Raw genomic sequence first — 19690 nt, forward strand, 5'->3', positions numbered from 1 at the left:
ATACTATTTCGTTCATTGAAATCCGCATCCTATCTATCGCAGGCGCCATTGGTTTTCCAAGATGGCGGCCCACGAATTGGATGTTTTCAGCTTAACAGATATCGCCGAAATACAGCAAGCCTATGCACAAATCCACCTTCACGAGGTATGTAGCAAAGAAAACAAGCATTCAAGTTAGCAACCGTCATGTACTAAAGGTGTATTTGTAAATATATCGGCGTTGTTTTGTGGTGTTTACAACGAATGCCTACGTGTCAGTGTGTCGGACTGTCCGTCTCTGATTCCCAAGATCTGGTACATCAGATTGATGATAAGCCTAAGTTCAGGCTATGGAGAAATAGATAGGGAAATGCTAGATAGTTCCCAACGAATATTCTGCTCGCAGCCGACTTAAGCAAATCTAGGTGTATTTTTTAGGTCATTTTTCAAAAAAATAAAATTATAATAAAATAAACTAATGAAATATAGTTTTACTAATACATCTGGCCAAATGTGCCAAATGGCACACACAGCCAAAGCCTATCCGTTGTAGTATGAAGCGATCGAGGAATCAGTGGCAGATCCAATCCTTGAACTAAGTAGAGAGGGGGGGGGGGGGGGGGGGGTTGCCTTATTAAAAAAATTAACCATACCCAATATTGTATTTTTGAATCTGTGTGAAGGTAGTGCACTCTTAGAGCCAAGGGCCTCTACCAAAAATGCAATACAATGACTGTGGCTAATGATTATAAAGGCTTTTAGCCAGCTGCAGTGAGCGCATTTTGATCGAGCAAGCATCATCTTGGATTCAAAATCTGGAGAGGCTTAAGGAGAGAGGAAAAAACATTTCCCAGGGAGTAGGAGTGAGGCTGCCCACTTTTCCTCATTAGTCATAGCTCTAGGTGGGATGCTAGTTCATTTTAGTACAGCGATTCCCCAGCATTAAATTTGGTGGAACCTATTTGTACACTTGGTGGAAAAAGGTACTGTGAGAGTGAAGTGTCTTCCCTGCGAACAAATTGTAATGACCCCGGCCAGGGCTAAAACCTGGACTGCTTGATCTGGAATTCAGTATGATAACCATGAGGCCACCACATGTTATGTAGAAGGTATAAAAACATTTATCACCCTTCAAAATAGTAATCTTGTAAGGAGTGACTATAGTCTTCTATTCCTTCTTGTTATCAGCAAAAATTGAACAATGAACTTGATGCCCTCTTGGAAAACCAGCCAAGGCTTGATGCCAAACTAAATACACTGCAGAATGTAATGTGAGTAATACATGTACAGTAACAAACAAAAAATATGTAGTTTCAATTAAATGGAACCACAAAAATAACTTTCAGTAATGGTAGAGGTGAGGTTAACTAGTTGCATTCTGATTAAGGTGCGGGAAGACAAAAATAGTGAGATGGGATTAGAGCAGGGAGAGAACGAGAAAGCCAATTATTATTGGATGTTTGGGTACTATGATGCGATCATGCTCCCCAATCCTGGACACAGATTAATAATGGTAATAGGACTGAGACCAATTCAGTCTGTAATCATACAAGTGATTAACAAAATCAGACGACCACGTAGCGGGAGTCCGATTTGTTAATCACGAGTATGATTACAGACAGAATTGGACGACAGGAAGTCCTGTTACCAATTAATCAAAACTATAACAAAATTTGAGAAATAAAGTAACAAACTTTACCAGCAAAATGATGAAAAACATGACAGTTCACTCAACAAAATGCACAACAACAGCACACACAAAATGACGCGTACTGTTCAATTACACAGGCATGACACTTACAGTGTACACTGTCATATTAGTGCTCAAATCGTGCTGCTGATGACCAATCACATTCAAGAATTTTGTTATAGTTTTGATTAAGACAGGAAGAATTATGTTTTGATTCCTGAGTAAAACAAACTCCAGTCATCACTATAATAATTATTTTTTTATACCGGTAAGTGAAATGTTTTTGGTTGTTATTTCTAGTCCTAACTTGCAGTTAGTGATGAGAGATGCCCAACATTTGCATACAATGATTTCCAACACTTCAGATTTAGCTGAAAAGGTCAGCAGCAAAGTGCGACTTCTGGATCTTGTTAAGGTTGGTCAGTGTAATGCTAATTCTTAATTTTAATATAACTACACAACCATAATAATCCATGTAAAAACTATAATTATTATAGTTTTTACATGGATATGGTTTATGCTGTATCTCAGATAGAAATTGGCTATCAATGTTTCTAGATAACATGCTTTTGAACTGTTATAATTATACAATAAGTTAATGACTGCATAGAACCCTTAACATTTTAAAATGAAAATAATGACAGTAACATTAATGCTTCCAAACTGCGCATAATTACAGGTACATGCGCATGTATTTTAGGCACATGTAAAGCATTCCCTTACATTATATTGCAATTTAATTAATTTGATTTCAGAACCGAGTTCAAGAAACAATAAAAAGAGTCGATGACATTCTTGATTTGAAGGTATGTGTAACACCATTTCACGTAGCTATGACCCCCCTGGCACCCTGTTCTCTTCATGGAAGGGGGGATTCAATGTAGAGCTCTGTGGCTGCATACATACCATAAAATTCCTGTTAAAAGCCCCTGGCTATAGGCCCGTCTACCTGGAAACAAAAAAATTATATCCAGTTATAACCCCCCCCCCCCCCCCAGGATATGAGCTCCCCAATGCAGGATGACAGTACTGAACAGGGCGAAATGTTTTTTTTATAATGACTTTTTAACTTAAAAATGTATTTCCATCAACACTGCCTTGGCTCGTTTTAAAAGAGGTTTTTTTTTGTCCGCTTATAAGCCCCGCCGGCTACAAGTCCTTCCGTTTATAAGCCCCTTATGAAGTTGTTTAAGCCCAAGATCCAAGATTGTAAGTGCTTGCCAGCAAACTGAGGTTTAACTGTAATTTTTGAAAAATAAAGAATTGTCTTGTTTTCTATTTGATTGTAGGCCTGCGTGGATGGTGTGCAGACTGCGCTTAACACTGAGCACTTTGAACAGGTATTTTATAGTTTGTAATGTTCAGTTTGATCATTTGGTCAGAAGCGGATACTAGTTGAAAACAGGCTGTTCCTGGAAAACTTATCAGAAAAAAAAATTTGCAAATTCTAATTTTTGCAGAACTTTACTGGTATCTTTAATTAATTTTATGATCTGCAAAAAATGTGTGCATCTCAACAACTATCCGCCGATGGAATTCTTGATCAAGATTGTGCTGTAATAAATGCAATGTACACATGACTTTGTATTTGTTGATAAGTATCCTTTATGTAAAATTCTTTCTTGAATTAGTTTCCCTTTTTGTTGTAATTTCTTTCTTATTGTAGGCTGCAGCGCATGTTCACAGGTACCTCAACCTAGATGAACAGGTTCTCAAGGAGATAACAGGGGATTCAAAAGAAGGTAAAAATTCCTCCCCCACCCCCTCTTTTGCTATGTAAGGCCCTGCCAGCTAAAGTAGGGCCAGGTGAATTATTAATGTGAGTGGTCTGAAGAATGCAGTCTGACCCCACACATACCCAGTGGTTGTCACTAACAGGGTTGCTTCCATCCTTGGCTTGAATCTTGTGTGGACCCTCCCACTTTAAGATATGTTCCTAGAGCTCGACCACGGTCAAACGACAGAAATATGCAAAAAATAAGAAAAGTACTGCAAAGATAAGGTTTTAATTTTCACAGTTCAAAGTTGGATACATTACCGGTATCCTGAGGGTTTACTAAGTTTTTTGGAGCTTTACTAAAAAAGTTCTACGTGTTGAAAATAGCGATATGCGGACTTGTCGGTGCCATTTGTCAAAGCACTTTGGTTCGGATGCGAAACATTTAAAAAGTAAAAACACTTGTTTACCTGAGGAAATGGGATTATGCTTACATTCAGCAACTATTTTATCTATCCTTGCTCATACTAACACTTCAATATGAACAAAAAAAAGGCCGAAATAGAAAGAAAAGCTGCCTGAGACGTTTGACCGCGGTGAATCCGAGAGCTCATCTAGTTGGGAAGAGTTTAACAAAACAATTGTACTTTTTTGTAGGTTCTGATATAGCAGGAGCCTTTGTGTTACTCCATGAGGCAGAAACAAAATTAAAAAGAATAGTTCACGACAAGTTTGAGGCTGCCATACAGAATGGTGACAGGAACTCTGTTGAAAGGTGCAGAATACATGTGAAGTGTATTTTTTGTTTTGTTTTAATTAGTACCGTTACAAACCATTTTCTATGTTGCAGAACGTTAAGTGGTTAAAATCTGTTTTTAGATTGAAGGAGGGTTCCTGGACTTAATTATTTTAACTTACAGTTCAAATTGGGTATGTTTTTTTTTTTAGGTTTTTTAAGATTTTTCCATTACTTGGTCAGCATCAAGTTGGGCTGGAAAAGTATGCAAGATACTTGTGCTCTCAGGTTTGTTAGATCACAATTGAGGCATACTTAAAACCATAGCTGTCATGGTGTCTTAACCATGTAATACTATTTAGTTATTAGTATATTTTAAGTTATTTTTCTGTTTACTGTAAAATTGAAGAAAACCTCAAAAATTAATAATATTTCTAACATAGAAAAAACAAAACAAAGGAGTAATAAAAATGTGAAAATAACCAAGGGTGGTTTCCAGTGATGAAGATTAGGACAGATTACGAACGACAAACTTGAGCAAATATATTTCTTGCCAATTTTTTCAAGACGTATTGTCCATGACGTAGCTCCTTTAAGGAAGGTGAAGAGGGGAGTTGGAAGGTGCCTCTTTATATTAACTCCCTCCCTCTTTATAATATCTGGAAGTTGTTAAGTTATGAAAATTATTATGTCGTGTACAATGTATTATGTTTATGCCACATTAATTTGATCAATCACCTAAGATTTTAATTTGGTCTGTGCAATGAATATCAGAATAATGGGATGCGCGGTGGCCTAATGGTTAGTGCGCTGGACTCTGGATCGAGCAGTCCAAGTTCGAGCCCCTGCCGGGGTCACTTGTGTTGTGTTCTTGGGCAAGACACTTTACTCTCATAGTGCCTCTCTCCACCAGGTGTATAAATGGGTACCGGCGACATAATGCTGGGGGGGGGAACCCTGCAATGGACTAGCATCCCATTCAGGGGGGAGTAGAAATATTCCTAGCCGCTTAATGCTACGGATACCGGGAAAAGCTCCGGCAGTGTGGGCCGCTTGGCTCGTGGCTTCTCCTTTTTCAATATCAGAATAGGTATTTTATTGTGTGTTGTTGATGTAGATTGCTGCTCAATGCCAAAAGAATCTGGACAATGCTGTTGCTACCAAGGAATCGGGTGAGAATATTGCTCATTGATTTTCAAAAATTAAAATACTATATATTATTGATGAATATTTGTTTTGCTACTATTCTTATCAGTTGAGTATGCAAAACTCTGCTGTTGTCAGGGGTGATAGAGCTAGTTTCCATTGGAAACATCTTTTGCTGTTGACGTTAGCAGTCTGTTGCACTTTTCAGTGATTCAACTTTGCGTGCCGTGAACGGGACTGCTGACGTCAATGGCCCCTGACAACAGCAGGGTTTTCACAGTAAAACATGGGCATGAAACTTCCCTCCTTCCATACTGGACCGATAAGCATAGTAATGGAGGTCCCACTCCATGTACTGCCTAGTCCCTTGTGTTGTGTTCTTGGGCAAGACACTCTCACAGTGTCTGTCATCACAAGTTTGAGATCCCATCCAATTTCATCATAGTTAAACTATGATGAGATTAGATGGCAAATTAACACCTATGTTTCAAGTGGAGGTTACTGCAACCATAGTTAATATAGGGAAATGGTTAGGAAGCCCGGCAAACATCAAAGGAGCAAACAAAGAGGCCAAGATTTATGTTGGAAGGTCCACGACCCTGCACATCTTTTGTTTTGTGCTCATACACTATGCATGAATTACGTAATTGTAATGTTTTTATTGGATAGTTACATGAACACACGTAACCACCTATTGTATTTTGTCAGGCTTTAATAATAATAATAAATAATAACTTTATTTATCCTAGAAAACCGGTCAGTCAATCAAGGAGATTGACTGGTATCAATCGGTGACCAGTATAAAAACATAAAATTTACAAAGCATAAAATTTAAAAGCATAAAAAATCACTAGCATAAAATTTAAAATTACAAATCTAAAAAACTGTGAATATATATATGTTGTGGTTTAATTTTTTCTTTGGTTTAAAATTTTTCAAACCAGTTTGATTTTGATTTTTCATTGTCTTATGTTGATTTACATAATCTGAAACAAAGGGAAATAAAAATCAAACTGGTTTGAAAAATTTTAAACCAAAGAAAAAATTAAACCACAACATATACAAAAAATTAAAATTTAAATTGTACATGTGTGATTTGCACTGTCCATGTTCATGAGATGACTGGTATGTTTTGCCTTTAAATTGTGTAAGTGTTGCGAGCTCGCGAATCTCTCTTGGCAGTTTGTTCCAGGCACTCGCAGCCGAAAACCTAAACGAGGTCTGTCCACATTTGGTATTAACTTGTGGTAGATCTAACAGTGTTGGATCTCTAAAAGATCGACAATGTCTCTGCGATCATTTCATTAAATAACCTGTCAACTGCTTAGGGCTTGTGCAGGGTCAACCCCCAAAATAGTGAACAAAAACATACAACAAAGAACTTTGTCGGGATTCCTAACCATTTCCCTCTATTAACTATGCTGCAACTGCAATCACACCCCAAGGCAATGGAACACCCATTTGGCCTGCCCTATCTACAACATGAACATACTAGCTAGGCATGATGAAATTGAATTAAATCCCTAAAGGAGACCTATCTGGGTGTGGTGGTGTGGTGTGGTTGAACCTAGAAAAAGAGAGGCACTGTATAAATACAATGTCTTAGTGGGGGATGAATTAAGTGCACAAAGAGAGATTTTTTTGACTTGGGCTAAAGAAATGTTTATGTTCCTTGACTCCAGATCGTCTTGCTAATGTTGTGTTTGCCAACACACTCACCTTGCTGTTTGAATACATTGCACGTATGGTGGAAGAACATCAGCCATTTGTAGAAACCTACTATGGTGAGTTTGGTGTATATTAAGGTTTTGGTGTCAAATGAGTGAAATGTGGCATTTGCACATGTTTTCCTATCATTACATATTGAGATTACTTATGGAGATTTTTGTATCTTTTGTACTTATCTGAATTACCTCTACCAATAGGTCCAGGTAAAATGTTCATTCTACTCCAAGCCATGCAGGTATGTGATTATTTGTTGGAAACTGTTTTTTTAATTATTATTTTTGCTTACCAGTTCATGGTTGCCTTTGTTTGATAAAACTGTCACTCCAAATGAGCTTTTATTGCAATACAAACTGAAAAGATTTTCAATGGTCACCTTAGACTAAAATTGAAAATAAACCCGGTTTATGATCATAGGTCTGAACTACTTGACAGCACTTTCTTTAAGTTTTTTGGTTAAATTATCCTTTTATAATACATCATGTAAAATTTGTATTTTCAGGCTGAGTGTGACAAGCAAGCGAATCAAGTAGTGGACCAGTTTCTCAGAAAGAGACAGTTCAAAGAAAAGGTACAGACATTAAATTGAAGAGGTTTCTTGGTCATCTTTCCTTAAAGGGACATGGTCAGCGTCATGTTTTGAAAAAAGTCCACGTCAACCCGAAATCAAAAATACGCGTAGAGAACCTTCCGAAATCTGCTTCAACCTTCTCAGTGTATTTTTTTTCTCTAAGTTTTCTTATTTAGTGAAACACTGAGAAGATTGCAGCAAATTTGCGAAGGTTCGTTTAAAAAAAAATTCCATCATGGACAATTTTCAAAACATGAAAACTAGTGTCCAGGTCAGCACGGTAAGAATGCTGACCATGTCCCTTTAAATTACATTGTGGTTTATTTTTTAGCCTTTTTACCAGAAAATCATGTTTAAAACTGACACTGACTCGAAGATTGGACAGTCAAATAATTCCTATTTTTGCAGGTACATTTGCATCATGGTTTGTTGTTGTGGCTGACTTTGCTAATTTTCATTCTACAGTTTAAGTCAGTGCAGGGCAGTCAAACATTTAAAGGATCTACTGCTAATCTTGAAAGGTAAGTTAACAAACTTATAATAAGACATTATAGGTCATCATTATAATAATTATACTAACTGGCTTTTCATTCATGGTCTAAATATTCATCCCGTTTAACATACAATCACTTGGGAACCTTTTGAATATGAAAAACATGTTTCAAAATGACCTGAATCCATCTCAGTTTCAGTTACAATAAGACCACTAGTCAGTGTGAAAATAAAATAAAACAAAATAGAGTAAAACATTTCATTAATGTTGGTTTTGAGATTATATGGGGTATCTGCACCTCGTTGAAAATTTAGCTGCATGTCCCCCAAGTTTACAGAACGTAAGCAGACTAGCCCACCCAGAATACATCAAAGGGGCTACAGCTAAGCCCTTACATGCCTATGTTCCTTGTCAATGTAGCAGAATGAATGAATAAATTGGAACTATGGCATGGTTCTTTCATGTTAATGCTCTGATGCTGTCTATTTTTGGGATGTTACTTTGAATTTATGATGTTTCGGCGAAGTGCTCAAAAGCCTTCATCAGTTATTTTACTTTGTTGTTGTTGTTTTTTTTCAGATATGACCCAATAGAGCTAGATGTAGTATTGAGAGAAGTTGTTGTTATGAATGCAAGGGCAGAGATGTATCTGCGGTTCCTGGAAAAAAGGATTGCTGTAAGAATTTTCACACTCTTAAAATCTTTCTGTACCCTTCACATCATTTCTATTGCATTTCAAGCAAACACAGACTGAGGCGTTATTCATGACAATTTAGACTTCTAAATTATTATTAATAGTTTCAATGGCTAATTGGATTTTGCTGAACCTCAATCAGCCATAAGTCTTTGAAATGAAGTGATAGATAATTCGTTACGACCTTATTTGCAACTGCTGTAATTTATTTGTTATAACACCTCAGAGCTGTGCCTCTAGCAGTGCCGAGGTGCCACAGGTGACTTACTTTTGCCTTTGGGCGACTTGTATAACTTTGCCATCTTGAAACCTTTTAAAAGCTGGGCACCCTGCAATTATTCTAAGTGAACAGCTTTTGCACCTCATGCAATCTGTAATCTAAGGTGTAGGGTGTGTTACATTTTATTGTACATGATATCCTCTTATATTTTATGTTTAGGATGACATGGAAAATGTACCAGAAGAGGAAAAGACTGCAGGTACTCATCAAGTTTTTTTAAACCTTTGTTAACATTTATTAAATAATCTACATTATGCCATTAAACTATCTGTTAAAAAATTACTGCTTCTTGTTCTTTGAAGTACACGGGGGGGGGATGTGCATATAGTTTAAAAGACAAGGACAGATTCTGAAAATTCGAAAACAGAGGGCTGTAAAAGAAATGTTACAACCCTAAATCTGCCTTTGAAAAATGCATTTTAATCTTGTCAAGCGGGACAAAAAAAAATTAAAACTGTAAAATCTGCTGTGATTTGATAATTGATTTCATCTTTATCATAGCTGTAAGTTAGTGATTACAGCATATTGAGATCCTGGGACAAATATTTCTTTTTGATGCAGTCATATGGAGAGGAATGCTAAATTTCTATCTTGCATATCTAACTAAGGTTATGGCATGGGCCACAGGTAAATGTGTTCGACAATCGCGTAGGGATGGCAGAGCCAGGGAGGGCGGGGGGCTTAGTTTTTCTGACAAAATAAAGACTTCCTAACAAAAGAGTCTAGTGTGACCCTCTACTTGGAGTCACTAGTCAGCCCCCCCCCCCCCTCCCTGGGTATAGTGGGAATACCCATAGTGTTGGTTAAAGATTGGTTGCAAGATCCCCAGCTGCATATATATAGCCACAGAACATAAAAATAACATATGTCACTATCTCTTGCAAGAAATATTAGGAATTCAAGACAAAGTTGTATCCAACTGTGAACTTAACAGAAGAATGCAGGTAATGTTATTTCCTCGTAGAGGAAACATTATGCCATAGGTACAACACTTCTTGTTTGCTTTTGTTTCTTGGAGCATTACCGGTAATACTTGATAAAACAACAACAGCAATGGCAACAACAACAAAACCTTTTATTAAAGTGTCTGGGGGTGTTAAGCATTACTGCTAATTGGGGACACAACATAAAGGAAATATAAACGTGAAAATAAATAAGTAAAATGTAGAAATTGTACAAGCATTCTAAAAATGTATCCTACAAATTATAAATTACAATACTAGATTAAATACAATTTGAAATTTTTTGGAATTCTTCTAGAAATCAGGTCAAGATAAACATAGGTGACAGTTCTTGCAGTGATCCTCAAGTAAAAATTCTATGTCTCTTCTTCTGTTGGTTGAGATGAAGGCATTTAATAGGCTTGTACTGTTCTTATTTCCTCTTGAAAGACTTGATAACAAGTATGGACCCATAATATATCTTATAGAGTGTTTTCTGTGTCTTACAGTCTGAAATATTGCGGTATCTTAAAATCATTTCCATTCTGAAGTTGGTATGCAAAAAAAAACCATCAAAGGCATTGAAAAAATTTAAGTTGTCATTAAATGATTAAACCATTGTATCGTGTTTTAGATGTGATGATACCTTGGCTTATGATATTAGTACTAAATAGTCCAGTTTTGATAATATCAAAATAATACTCTGTTGAATGGACATACAAGTGTGTCACCATACTACTGGCCCTTAACTGATGATTCATGCAAATTATTATATTTTTATTTACCAGGAGCTAATTGGAAACTACATTTACATGGAAGAGTACTTTATGAGGGAAACTGTCATGAAGGTAAATAGAGGAACTACAGTTAAAGTAGCCTGCAATGCAGGCTCTCGTTTTCCTCGTTCGTTTTTAGCTCATGAATGAGTACATTCACCACTATGTTGGATGAGGAGAGCGAGAGTTGGAAGCAAGAAAATGTGGGGGAGAGGGTGGGTTTCTTCCCCTCCCCCTCCCCCTCCCCCCTCAGTCTTCATTCAGCCTCATTCCTACTCCCTGGGATGTCTTTTTAATCTCTCCCCAAGCCTCTCCCGAGTTCAAATCCAAGATGGTGCTTGCCTGATCGAAATGTGCCTGCTTGCTAAAATACGCCTGCAATGCAGGCTACAGTAGAAGTAAAGAGAGAAACTCTTGTGTTGTTTTAAGCCTCTCCACAAAATTTGTGGTCATTCCAGCCCCTCATTTGTTTAAATAAATAGGGTAGATCAAAATGAAAGACTTCACGGTACAAATATCTTTGTTTTGCATTTTTTGTTGTCAGGCTGTGAAGATGGATGTTACAGAAGGTGGTGATGATGAGGCTGTCACGTCCAGCATGGTAGATGATGTTTTCTTTATTGTACAAAAGGCTGTCAGGTAAGGCAATAAAACAATGATGTCCAGAGAGATAAAAATTCCAGTCAAACTTTGAAAATTTGGGGTGGAACATGGCTTAGCACTTGTTGTTGAATTTTCAGATAGAATATCATCTCTTAATAGTGTTCCAACCACGAAGCTCATTGTAATTGAGATTGCTCAGTTTCACCTGACAAATCATCTTTACTTTGAAAAGCAGAAAAATTGATATTACCATAGTAAATGTTCTTTCTCTTTCTTTATTAGACGTGCCCTATCCAGTTCTAGTGTGGATGGAACATGTGCAATGCTTAATCATGCTTGGTAATAATGCCAATTAATAAATTATCCTTGTTAAAAAATTGTGTTTGGATCTGAATGTCTCTTTGAAGACCAAAATGATCAACACCATTCCTAACCTGCAGTAGGGATGGGAAGAAGAGGACCCTGGGAACAAGGTTGTGCAGTGATTTTTCTTTTAGAAGAATGCATATTTCTCCTAACTAAATGTCTATTGGTCACTGTTCATCCTTGTAGTGCTCTTCTGTCGTCTGATTACCGTGATGTGCTAACCTCGAGGTTAAAAGCTGGTTTTCCATCTGGCAGGTAAGTTATTTGACAGTTGCAACATTGAAACACAAAATGCTCATGCTTTTGCTGATGTAATTTTTTTAAAAAAAGTAAATGTAATTTATTTGCCCACATAACACAGAAGAGTTCTCAGAAACTTGTTAGGACATGTATGTGCATGGAAGATCGATTTGGAATTTAGAGTGTTGGTTTTTGTGGGGGGGGGGGAGGAAAACTGGAGAACCCAGAGAAAAACCCTCAGAGCAAGGAAGACAACCAACAACAAACTCAACCCACATGTGGCACTGAGCCAATCGAACCTGGGCCACACTGGTGGGAGGCATGCACTCTCACTGCTGCACCACCCCTGTTCCCCTAGCTTCACTCAGTTAGTTGTTCATTCACTTCTAGTCCTTAGTAGTAAGCCAGTACTGTAGTTACTGTCAGCTTTTATTGTTTAACCCAGCAGCGTTTTTTTTTTGGGTTGTTTTTAATTTAATTCTTTCTTTCCACCAGCCTTGACTTGTCTGGAATGTTACAAGGGAAGATACAAGTGGGTTATTCAACAACTGCTGAGAATGCAGTGGCCAGGAAGGCTTTCCTTGTAAGTGTGACACCACAAGAGCTCTTGAATCAAGCCTGTATTCAATACTCAGTTTAAAGATACATTGTAACATTGTTCACTTTTGTGTTGGCTTATTCCAGGTGACACTCAACAATCTTGAAGTTAGTAGTAATAACATTCAGAAACTGAAGAAAGATCTTGAGGTAAGTTGTTGTTTTGTGTTATTATTATTGTTAGCATGGATTCCTGAAAAGCTATTCTCTCGGCAAAATGGTTTTCTAACTACAACTGATTTACCTAAGTGAATATGGAAAAATTGTGTATCAATTTTCACTTTATCTGACCTTCCAATGATATGTTTTCCGTTCTTTTGTTTGTTTTTGCAATTGTTTCTCAAGGAAAAGGGATTTACTCCCGAGTGAATCTGGGTCACAGTGGCCGAATGGTTGGTGTGCAGGGCACTGGATCATGATAGGTGCAGGTTGGAGCTTGTCATGGCTTGTTTCTTTCTAGCTCGGCAGTCCCGGCGATGGATCCCCCCCCCCCCCCCCCCCCCCCCCCCCCCCCCCCCCCCCCCCGGTTTTTCAAATCCCTAGGGTTCTGTTCTTGGGCAACCTTTTTCTCAGAGTGCCTGTGTCTGTCCAAGTCTACAATTGAGTATCGGCGAGTTACTGGGGCAACTTGGCAAAACGTTGGGGAAGAGAGCTTACCTGTAGTGACTGGCAACCCTACTCATCTTCCATAACAATGATTATCCACTTGCCTTGTTTAGACTTTACTTCCCGGGGCTCCTGCTGTACTGCTATCACTTGTGCATAACTTTTCTGTCAAATTTCTTCTCAGATTGAATGTGAAAGGAACCTTACATTTGGAGAACCTGCCAAACTTAAGCTGGAGGTGACTTTCTTAAGACAGTATTTGTATTCATGAACTACACTAGAACTAGCCTTCGATTAGCGGGAAGAGTCTTTTCTAAATTTGAAGCTGTACCCCTGAGTTTTTAGCCTGCGAATACAGCCGCCTCTCATTCGCGTCCCGCAACGAAGAGCGAAACACGAAGAGAGACGTCTGCGATTCACGGCCAGAAATTCCATACTGATGACGTTAACCACTAATTAGATTTCCCACACCACACGCAGTTGGTCTTGCATAATTACATTTTTTGTTTTCAGCCTCACATTACTTGCTTGATCACAAACACTTTCAAGGCAGTCAAGGACACATTTAGGGGTCATTTTCACCGGACAACTTCATCGCGAAAATTAGAAATCCCTATACGAGTTGCACATTAGTAAAATTTGGAAAAATAAGCTGCGAAATCACTAGATGACATTGTTTTGGAACTTGAGCGCAACTCTCGGAGGTGTTGGGCCGTAAATACCGATACCTGAGTTTTGGATCAGGTCTATTCGTCCACTACAGACCCAGGGGTATAAATGGATACCAGCGACGCCTGTTTTCCTTTCATAAACGGTCGATACCATTTTCGTGACAATGATAGTTACGCTGTTTCATGACTTAGGCCCCGTCCATACTTATGTGTTTTCGTTGATGCGTTTTCGTCAATCGTCCACGCTACAACGATCGTAAACGCTCATCGTTTTCATCGAAAACGCATCAATTTGAAAACGTTGTTTAAAGTATAGATTGAGCTCTATTGTTTCAGTGTGGATGGCGAAAACGGAGGCTTTCGAAAACGCTACGTTTTTCGATCTTATCAGTGCGGACGATAGGCGAAAACACATCGACAAAAACGCAACTGCAATAAAAATACATTAATAGTGTGAATGGAGCATTAGTATGATTTGGATGGCAAGCACTTTCTGTAACCATTTGATCAATGAATTGCCGTTAATGGAGGTTTGAATGTATTTGCCTCAGTTTAAAAACATGTTTAAAGTGAAAAAATTGAGTTTACGAGCCCCCAGACATACTATACAGGTGCTGATAAATTTCGTTTGAGTTAGAGATTAATTAATATTTGATATTGTAGACTCAAATTCAGTTTAAATAATTTTATTTTTTTAGCGTAATATTGTTTTGATTTAATTTTTAACCTGAATGTCCTACTTTTGAATATTTTTCTCTGCTTAGAGTTGTCTTGCCGACCTGATGAGCACATCAAACATCTTCAAGGACTTACTTCAAGTATGCAAGTTTCCATACTTTTAAAAATTGCCTTTACTTTTGAGCATTTAGTTCACTGTATTTTAAGTATCGTATACCTCTGTATTATTTTTAGGGTGGAATTTATCAACTGTGTTCAACTGCTGTGATACCAAGATTAAAACCTCTTATTGATGGATTCAACTCAACAAGTCACAACATATCTGAGGTATACAGTTGAATCTCAATCAGGCTTTTAGCCAGGTGGGAGTCCAGGAGTCATATGGACGGCCACTTTTCAGAGTAAATTAATATGAAAAACTGTATAAAGAGTTTTTTTTTGGCAATTTCAGATACCTTTGCACTCATAACTGCACAAAAACACCTTGCATGCTCCTCAGGCCCTCCTATGGGGACAAAGTCAGCCCTATTAAAAATTTTGGACTCCCACCTTTTAAATCCTGGCTAACTCGAACCCTCAATAACTCGAACCTCCTCCTAACTCGAACCTTCTCCGATTCCCCTCCAGGTCATTTTCTTACTTATTTTACCCTCGATAACTCCATAGTTAGTAACTATGATAACTCGAACTCCCGATATCTCGTGTCGGGAGCCTGTTCGCAGCAAGCGCTCTTCGGAAATCTCCGGAAAGCCTGTTCGCAGGCTAGATATCTCGAACTTTTTGCGATTTTCCTTGAAGGTTCCCTTGAATGAACGGGTTATGGTTTTTAATTTTTTCCTTTTTTTCTCACGTAGGAAGAATTTGCCTTTTACGAAGTCAACGATCCGTTTGTTCAGAATTTCATCACCAGTTTGGACTCGATGCTTACATCGTTTAAGGTGTGAATTTCAGATGAGTTTATTTGTAATGAAGCTGAAATCGATCGTTTCCGATCTCTTCCTTTTCCTTTTTACACAGTAGCATTTAAACTTTAGTAGGAAAATCTTGCAAAACCTTTTTTTTTTCATCATCTTACAGGGGCCATTGACACCTACTAACTACGACTCTTTAGTAAGTATGGCCGCCACGGAGATAACGACTCAGCTGGAGACCTCAGTCATGAAAGCATCTTTTAACAGGGTAAGTAGTTGCTGTTCAGCTAGCCTGAAATTCAGCCTCCGTCAGTACCTTAAACTCTTGTATAATGACTAAAGGAGAGTAATTTGCAGCTAAGACAATAATATGGAAGGAATGCGTTCAATGGCTGTGCCATAATCCGCAATCGCAACCTGCAGCTGGCACGATTCTCACGTACAAGTACTCTGGTTTCCATTCTTCCATCCTCTTGGCATCGCGCTAGCGCTCTCAGCTCGGTCGCCAAACCAAACCACTCGCGTGAAAAATGCATGTACGTCATTCGTGGATCCACCATTTTGACTGTCACGGTAATGGAGAAATGCGACAGAATGCTACTCAGGGTATGGGAGGTGGGGCGGTTGTCCAACTATCTTCATAGTGGGGGGGGGGGGGGGGGCATCCCTTACGTATCGCATACAATATTCGTGAACAAAGATGCTTACGGCAATCTTATTCCTGATTTGCTTTGTTTGGTTTTTCGACTTCATATTCAGCTGGGTGGCCTTCAGTTCGACAAGGAACTACGCTCATTGGTTGGCTACCTGACAGCTGTCACTCAATGGACAATACGAGACAAGTTCGCAAGACTTACGCAGATCGCCACTGTTCTTAATTTGGAAAAGGTACCCATTACAGTCAGACATTTTTTTGACAGTTTCAACTAAGCTGAATAACCAATAATATTTTGAACAACAACTCTCTTTCTGTGAAATTCATCTTAGCGCCTTTCCTACTTAACGAAGTGTTTTTTCCCGATAATAGATCATTAATTTTCTTCGTGTTTAACAGGTTGGTGAGATCATGGATTACTGGGGTGCTAACTCTGGACCAATGACATGGAGACTTACTCCAACTGAAGTCAGACAAGTGTTGTCATTGAGGTATAGCATTGTGTAATAGTTTATTCTCTCTTGTAAAGCACAACCCTCTTCACGGTTTGCCATACTTCTTTTTCTTAATTTTAATATTCAAACATTTGGTGATACATCGAGACAGTATCCCTCCAAACAGTTGATGTTGATGCTAGTGCAATTAACAGTAGAGCAGTTTTCACTTGAGTGTCAAAAGAAATTCACGTTTGCTTTGGTTTTGCATTACTACTGTCATAGTGATTAGTGATTGGTTTAAAAAATCTCTCGCCACTTTCTCACATCCAATCAGAAGCAACACCAAAACCAATCATGACGCGCTCGCCCACGTTTTCCCGCGCTTCGTGCCAGCTACATGTATTTATACTTCGAGTTTTGATTGGTTCACTTGATGGCCTGTGTCTTTTGTGATTGGCCTGAGCGATTACTTTGGTTTTGGTGTTACGACACTTAGTTGAAAATCGCTCAGTATATTGAACAGTGTTGAGAGTTGACTCTTTTCTTCAACGGCCACCTTGGAGCTCACTTAACAAACTAGCACAACATGTGGTTGAATACAGAGGTTTAAATATTAAATAAACGTGGAAGCTCGGCTGTAACAGTTTATTTGATCTATGAAAAGCTGCTTTTTTTTTTTGCTCAGTGTTTTTAGTGTTAATTTGTATTATCTTACTTTTTTGTTTCCTTTTTTCATAGGGTCGATTTCAGAAGTGAGGATATTAACCGTCTGAAGCTTTAGGAAACAAATTAGTTTTTAAAAAGAAATACTGTATGAGATACTTTATCTAGTAAATATTTTAAGATGTACAAAATTGATAAGGGAAATTGTAAATAGTATAAATTCTAATCTGTAAGTTGAATGCGTCTCTTATTTAGGTCGTGAATAGTTTTTGTCAGAAGACTAGAAAACTATAACAATATATGAAAAACAAATAATAAAGTTCAAAGTTTAAATAGGTCCCTAAACACAAACGACGAACCGTGAGGTAGTTTTGCGTTGAATACAGTCTGGTAAACAGGTAGCGACTGTTTTAGGCAACTCTCCACTCAAGAATTGCGAGTTTGAACAATTTGAAGGTTTTGGCATTAACGTTACTACAGGCAACGTGAAGTAACAATCAACGCCCTTCAAATCGCTCAAATTCTCGATAATGTGTGACGTCACTCGAGTCTCGTTTTCGTGTGTCACAGTTACAATGGGTCTTGTTTGGTTGTTTACCGAGTTACGAAAGGAAACCGGATAAAAGATCGAGGATTAAGCGTAGGATCTACGAACTCCGAACTCTTACAAACGGAAATTGGCTGAAAGAAGGCCTGTTACTGCTAGAAATAAGTTAATGGCGCATAGATTGTCCGTTTTCACATCTAAAATGGAATTTGCAAAGAGTACTTTACAAGGAATTCCGTTATTCTTAATTATTGGTGTGAAACAAACAAAATACAACTTACCCTGAATTTCCGATGTTTTTTGGTAAATCGTAAACAAGGTTGAGTCAAGAAAATTTGACATTTCAATTATACAGTTTTATAGAGATCAGGGATATTACTAGTCTATTTATTTTGTCTTCCTCTCCGGCCAGAGTGCTTTAAGGGAAAATTCTTGCCTACACTTGCAAGCACCATCATGTTTACAGCACACAGATCAGTCAGTCTGTATCAATTCAGAACGCTCTAAACGTTTTCCTTGTATATTTATTATTGCTGTAAAAATTTGAACGGGATGCAGCAGAGGAAATAAAAGCTCAAAACACAGAAGCTGTAATTGTAGATGTTTCACTTGTAATAAAGGTGTTAGCCTGGTTTTCACTAGCGACGCAAGCACAAGCACAAGCTCAAAGATAACAACTCTTATTTCACCGTGAATACGGCTTCGACAAAAAAGCACAAGCGCACTTGTGCTTGCGGCGAGCACATGCACAAGGATCAAAATTTGTGCTTGTGCTTGTGCTTGCGTCGCTAGTGAAAACCAGGCTTTATAAAACTGGTGGACGTGATGGGCGGGCCACTAACGCATTCAGTTTCGCTATTACATTGTACCTTGCGTGCCAGCGATGTTCGTTTCTCTTTACAGAGTTGGGTATTATGACTTCACCGCTTTACTTCACCGTTTGTCGCTTCTCCGCTCAATTACTAAAGCCCTCTAGACGGTCAAGTCATTCCCCCGGCGAATATAACTCTGTCCGTGGGCGAGAACAGAACAGTCTGCGTTAATTTGATCGAAAAAGTATCTCTGTCTTTCCTCTAGCCCAATTTACACAGGCAATTTTTGGTGTGATTTTTATTCGATATTTATGCTTTTCGTGCGTAAAATATTAGAGTTACGGCTTGCGTACACGTTTACGCAGGCCATTCATACATTGTCTCTAATTTTTTTCACCGTAAAAAATTACGCGTGTGGAAATCCACCATAGGGTTGCAACTCCAAAACAGGCGTGTTTTTCAGGGTGATTCAGTCGTTCTTTCATTGTGAGGCCCGAGGTTTCGGACTTAAGACGTAAACAATTCCACTTTGATTCATAAGACTAAGACTTTGGTTTATATGCTCCAAAACAAAACCTCTGTTTATTTTATCATAGGCATTCTAGCGATATCGCGCTCAAATCGTGCTGAAATTGCAGCTGGCTGCAACGCGAACGCAACAAAAAATTGCAGAAGACACAGGCGTTTGTGTCCTATTGACACTAGTCGTTAAAAACGGACTTTTCTTCTTTTGTTCAGTTTTTCTCCGTGGCGTGCCCGCTCTTTCAAGCGCCTCTCACGCTCACAAAAATAAAGCGACTGTTACGCAAGTAAAGCCTGGTTTTCACTAGCGACGCAAGCACAAGCGCAAGCACAAGCCCAATCACGCGAAAAGGAAAAATAATGGTTCTTGTACTTGTGCTTGTGGCAAGCGCAAGCACAAGCCTTAAAATGCAATGCGCTTGTGATTTTGTTTGATTCGAAGCCGTTTTTACGGTGAAATTAGAGCTGTTATCCTTGCGCTTGTGCTTGCATCGCTAGTGAAAACCAGGCTTAAAGATCTTCAGGTGTTCAATGAAAAAAAAAAGAAGCTAATCCAACTTTAACTAAAATTTCAATTTTAAGTCGTCCATTACGATTCAGAGTGATTCTTTTTCTCTTCAATTTTGCCATTGGC

At 38.4% G+C, this 19690-nt stretch overlaps 1 protein-coding gene across 1 annotated transcript; it reads left to right on the forward strand.

Annotated features, from left to right (window-relative positions):
• Positions 1-46: 46 nt before the first annotated feature.
• LOC144651202 (conserved oligomeric Golgi complex subunit 4-like) lies at positions 47-18309 on the forward strand. Its single transcript, XM_078511111.1, has 30 exons — positions 47-145; positions 1168-1250; positions 1970-2084; positions 2425-2475; positions 2959-3009; positions 3336-3411; positions 4044-4161; positions 4335-4410; positions 5240-5294; positions 6951-7052; positions 7194-7231; positions 7496-7564; positions 8030-8085; positions 8637-8733; positions 9191-9230; positions 9917-9975; positions 10761-10820; positions 11293-11387; positions 11634-11690; positions 11904-11972; positions 12453-12540; positions 12642-12704; positions 13345-13398; positions 14596-14649; positions 14744-14836; positions 15364-15447; positions 15587-15688; positions 16180-16308; positions 16475-16566; positions 17251-18309. Exons 1-30 carry the CDS (start codon positions 62-64, stop codon positions 17291-17293), a joined length of 2253 nt encoding a protein of 750 aa, XP_078367237.1. The 5' UTR covers positions 47-61; the 3' UTR covers positions 17294-18309.
• The last annotated feature ends 1381 nt before the right edge of the window (positions 18310-19690 follow it).

This window comes from Oculina patagonica, chromosome 4, assembly GCF_052425735.1.
Source record: "Oculina patagonica isolate OP01 chromosome 4, crgOcupat, whole genome shotgun sequence".
Classification (NCBI taxonomy): Eukaryota; Metazoa; Cnidaria; class Anthozoa; order Scleractinia; family Oculinidae; genus Oculina; species Oculina patagonica.

What these genes read in the sequence shown, in the direction of transcription:
- LOC144651202 (XM_078511111.1), top strand. Translation starts at nt 62, where the DNA reads ATGGCGGCCCACGAATTGGATGTTTTCAGCTTAACAGATATCGCCGAA. An exon ending in GACTTCTGGATCTTGTTAAG is followed by an intron (nt 2,085 to 2,424) that starts GTTGGTCAGTGT and finishes ATTTGATTTCAG; the next exon opens with AACCGAGTTCAAGAAACAAT. An exon ending in TTCTACTCCAAGCCATGCAG is followed by an intron (nt 7,232 to 7,495) that starts GTATGTGATTAT and finishes TTGTATTTTCAG; the next exon opens with GCTGAGTGTGACAAGCAAGC.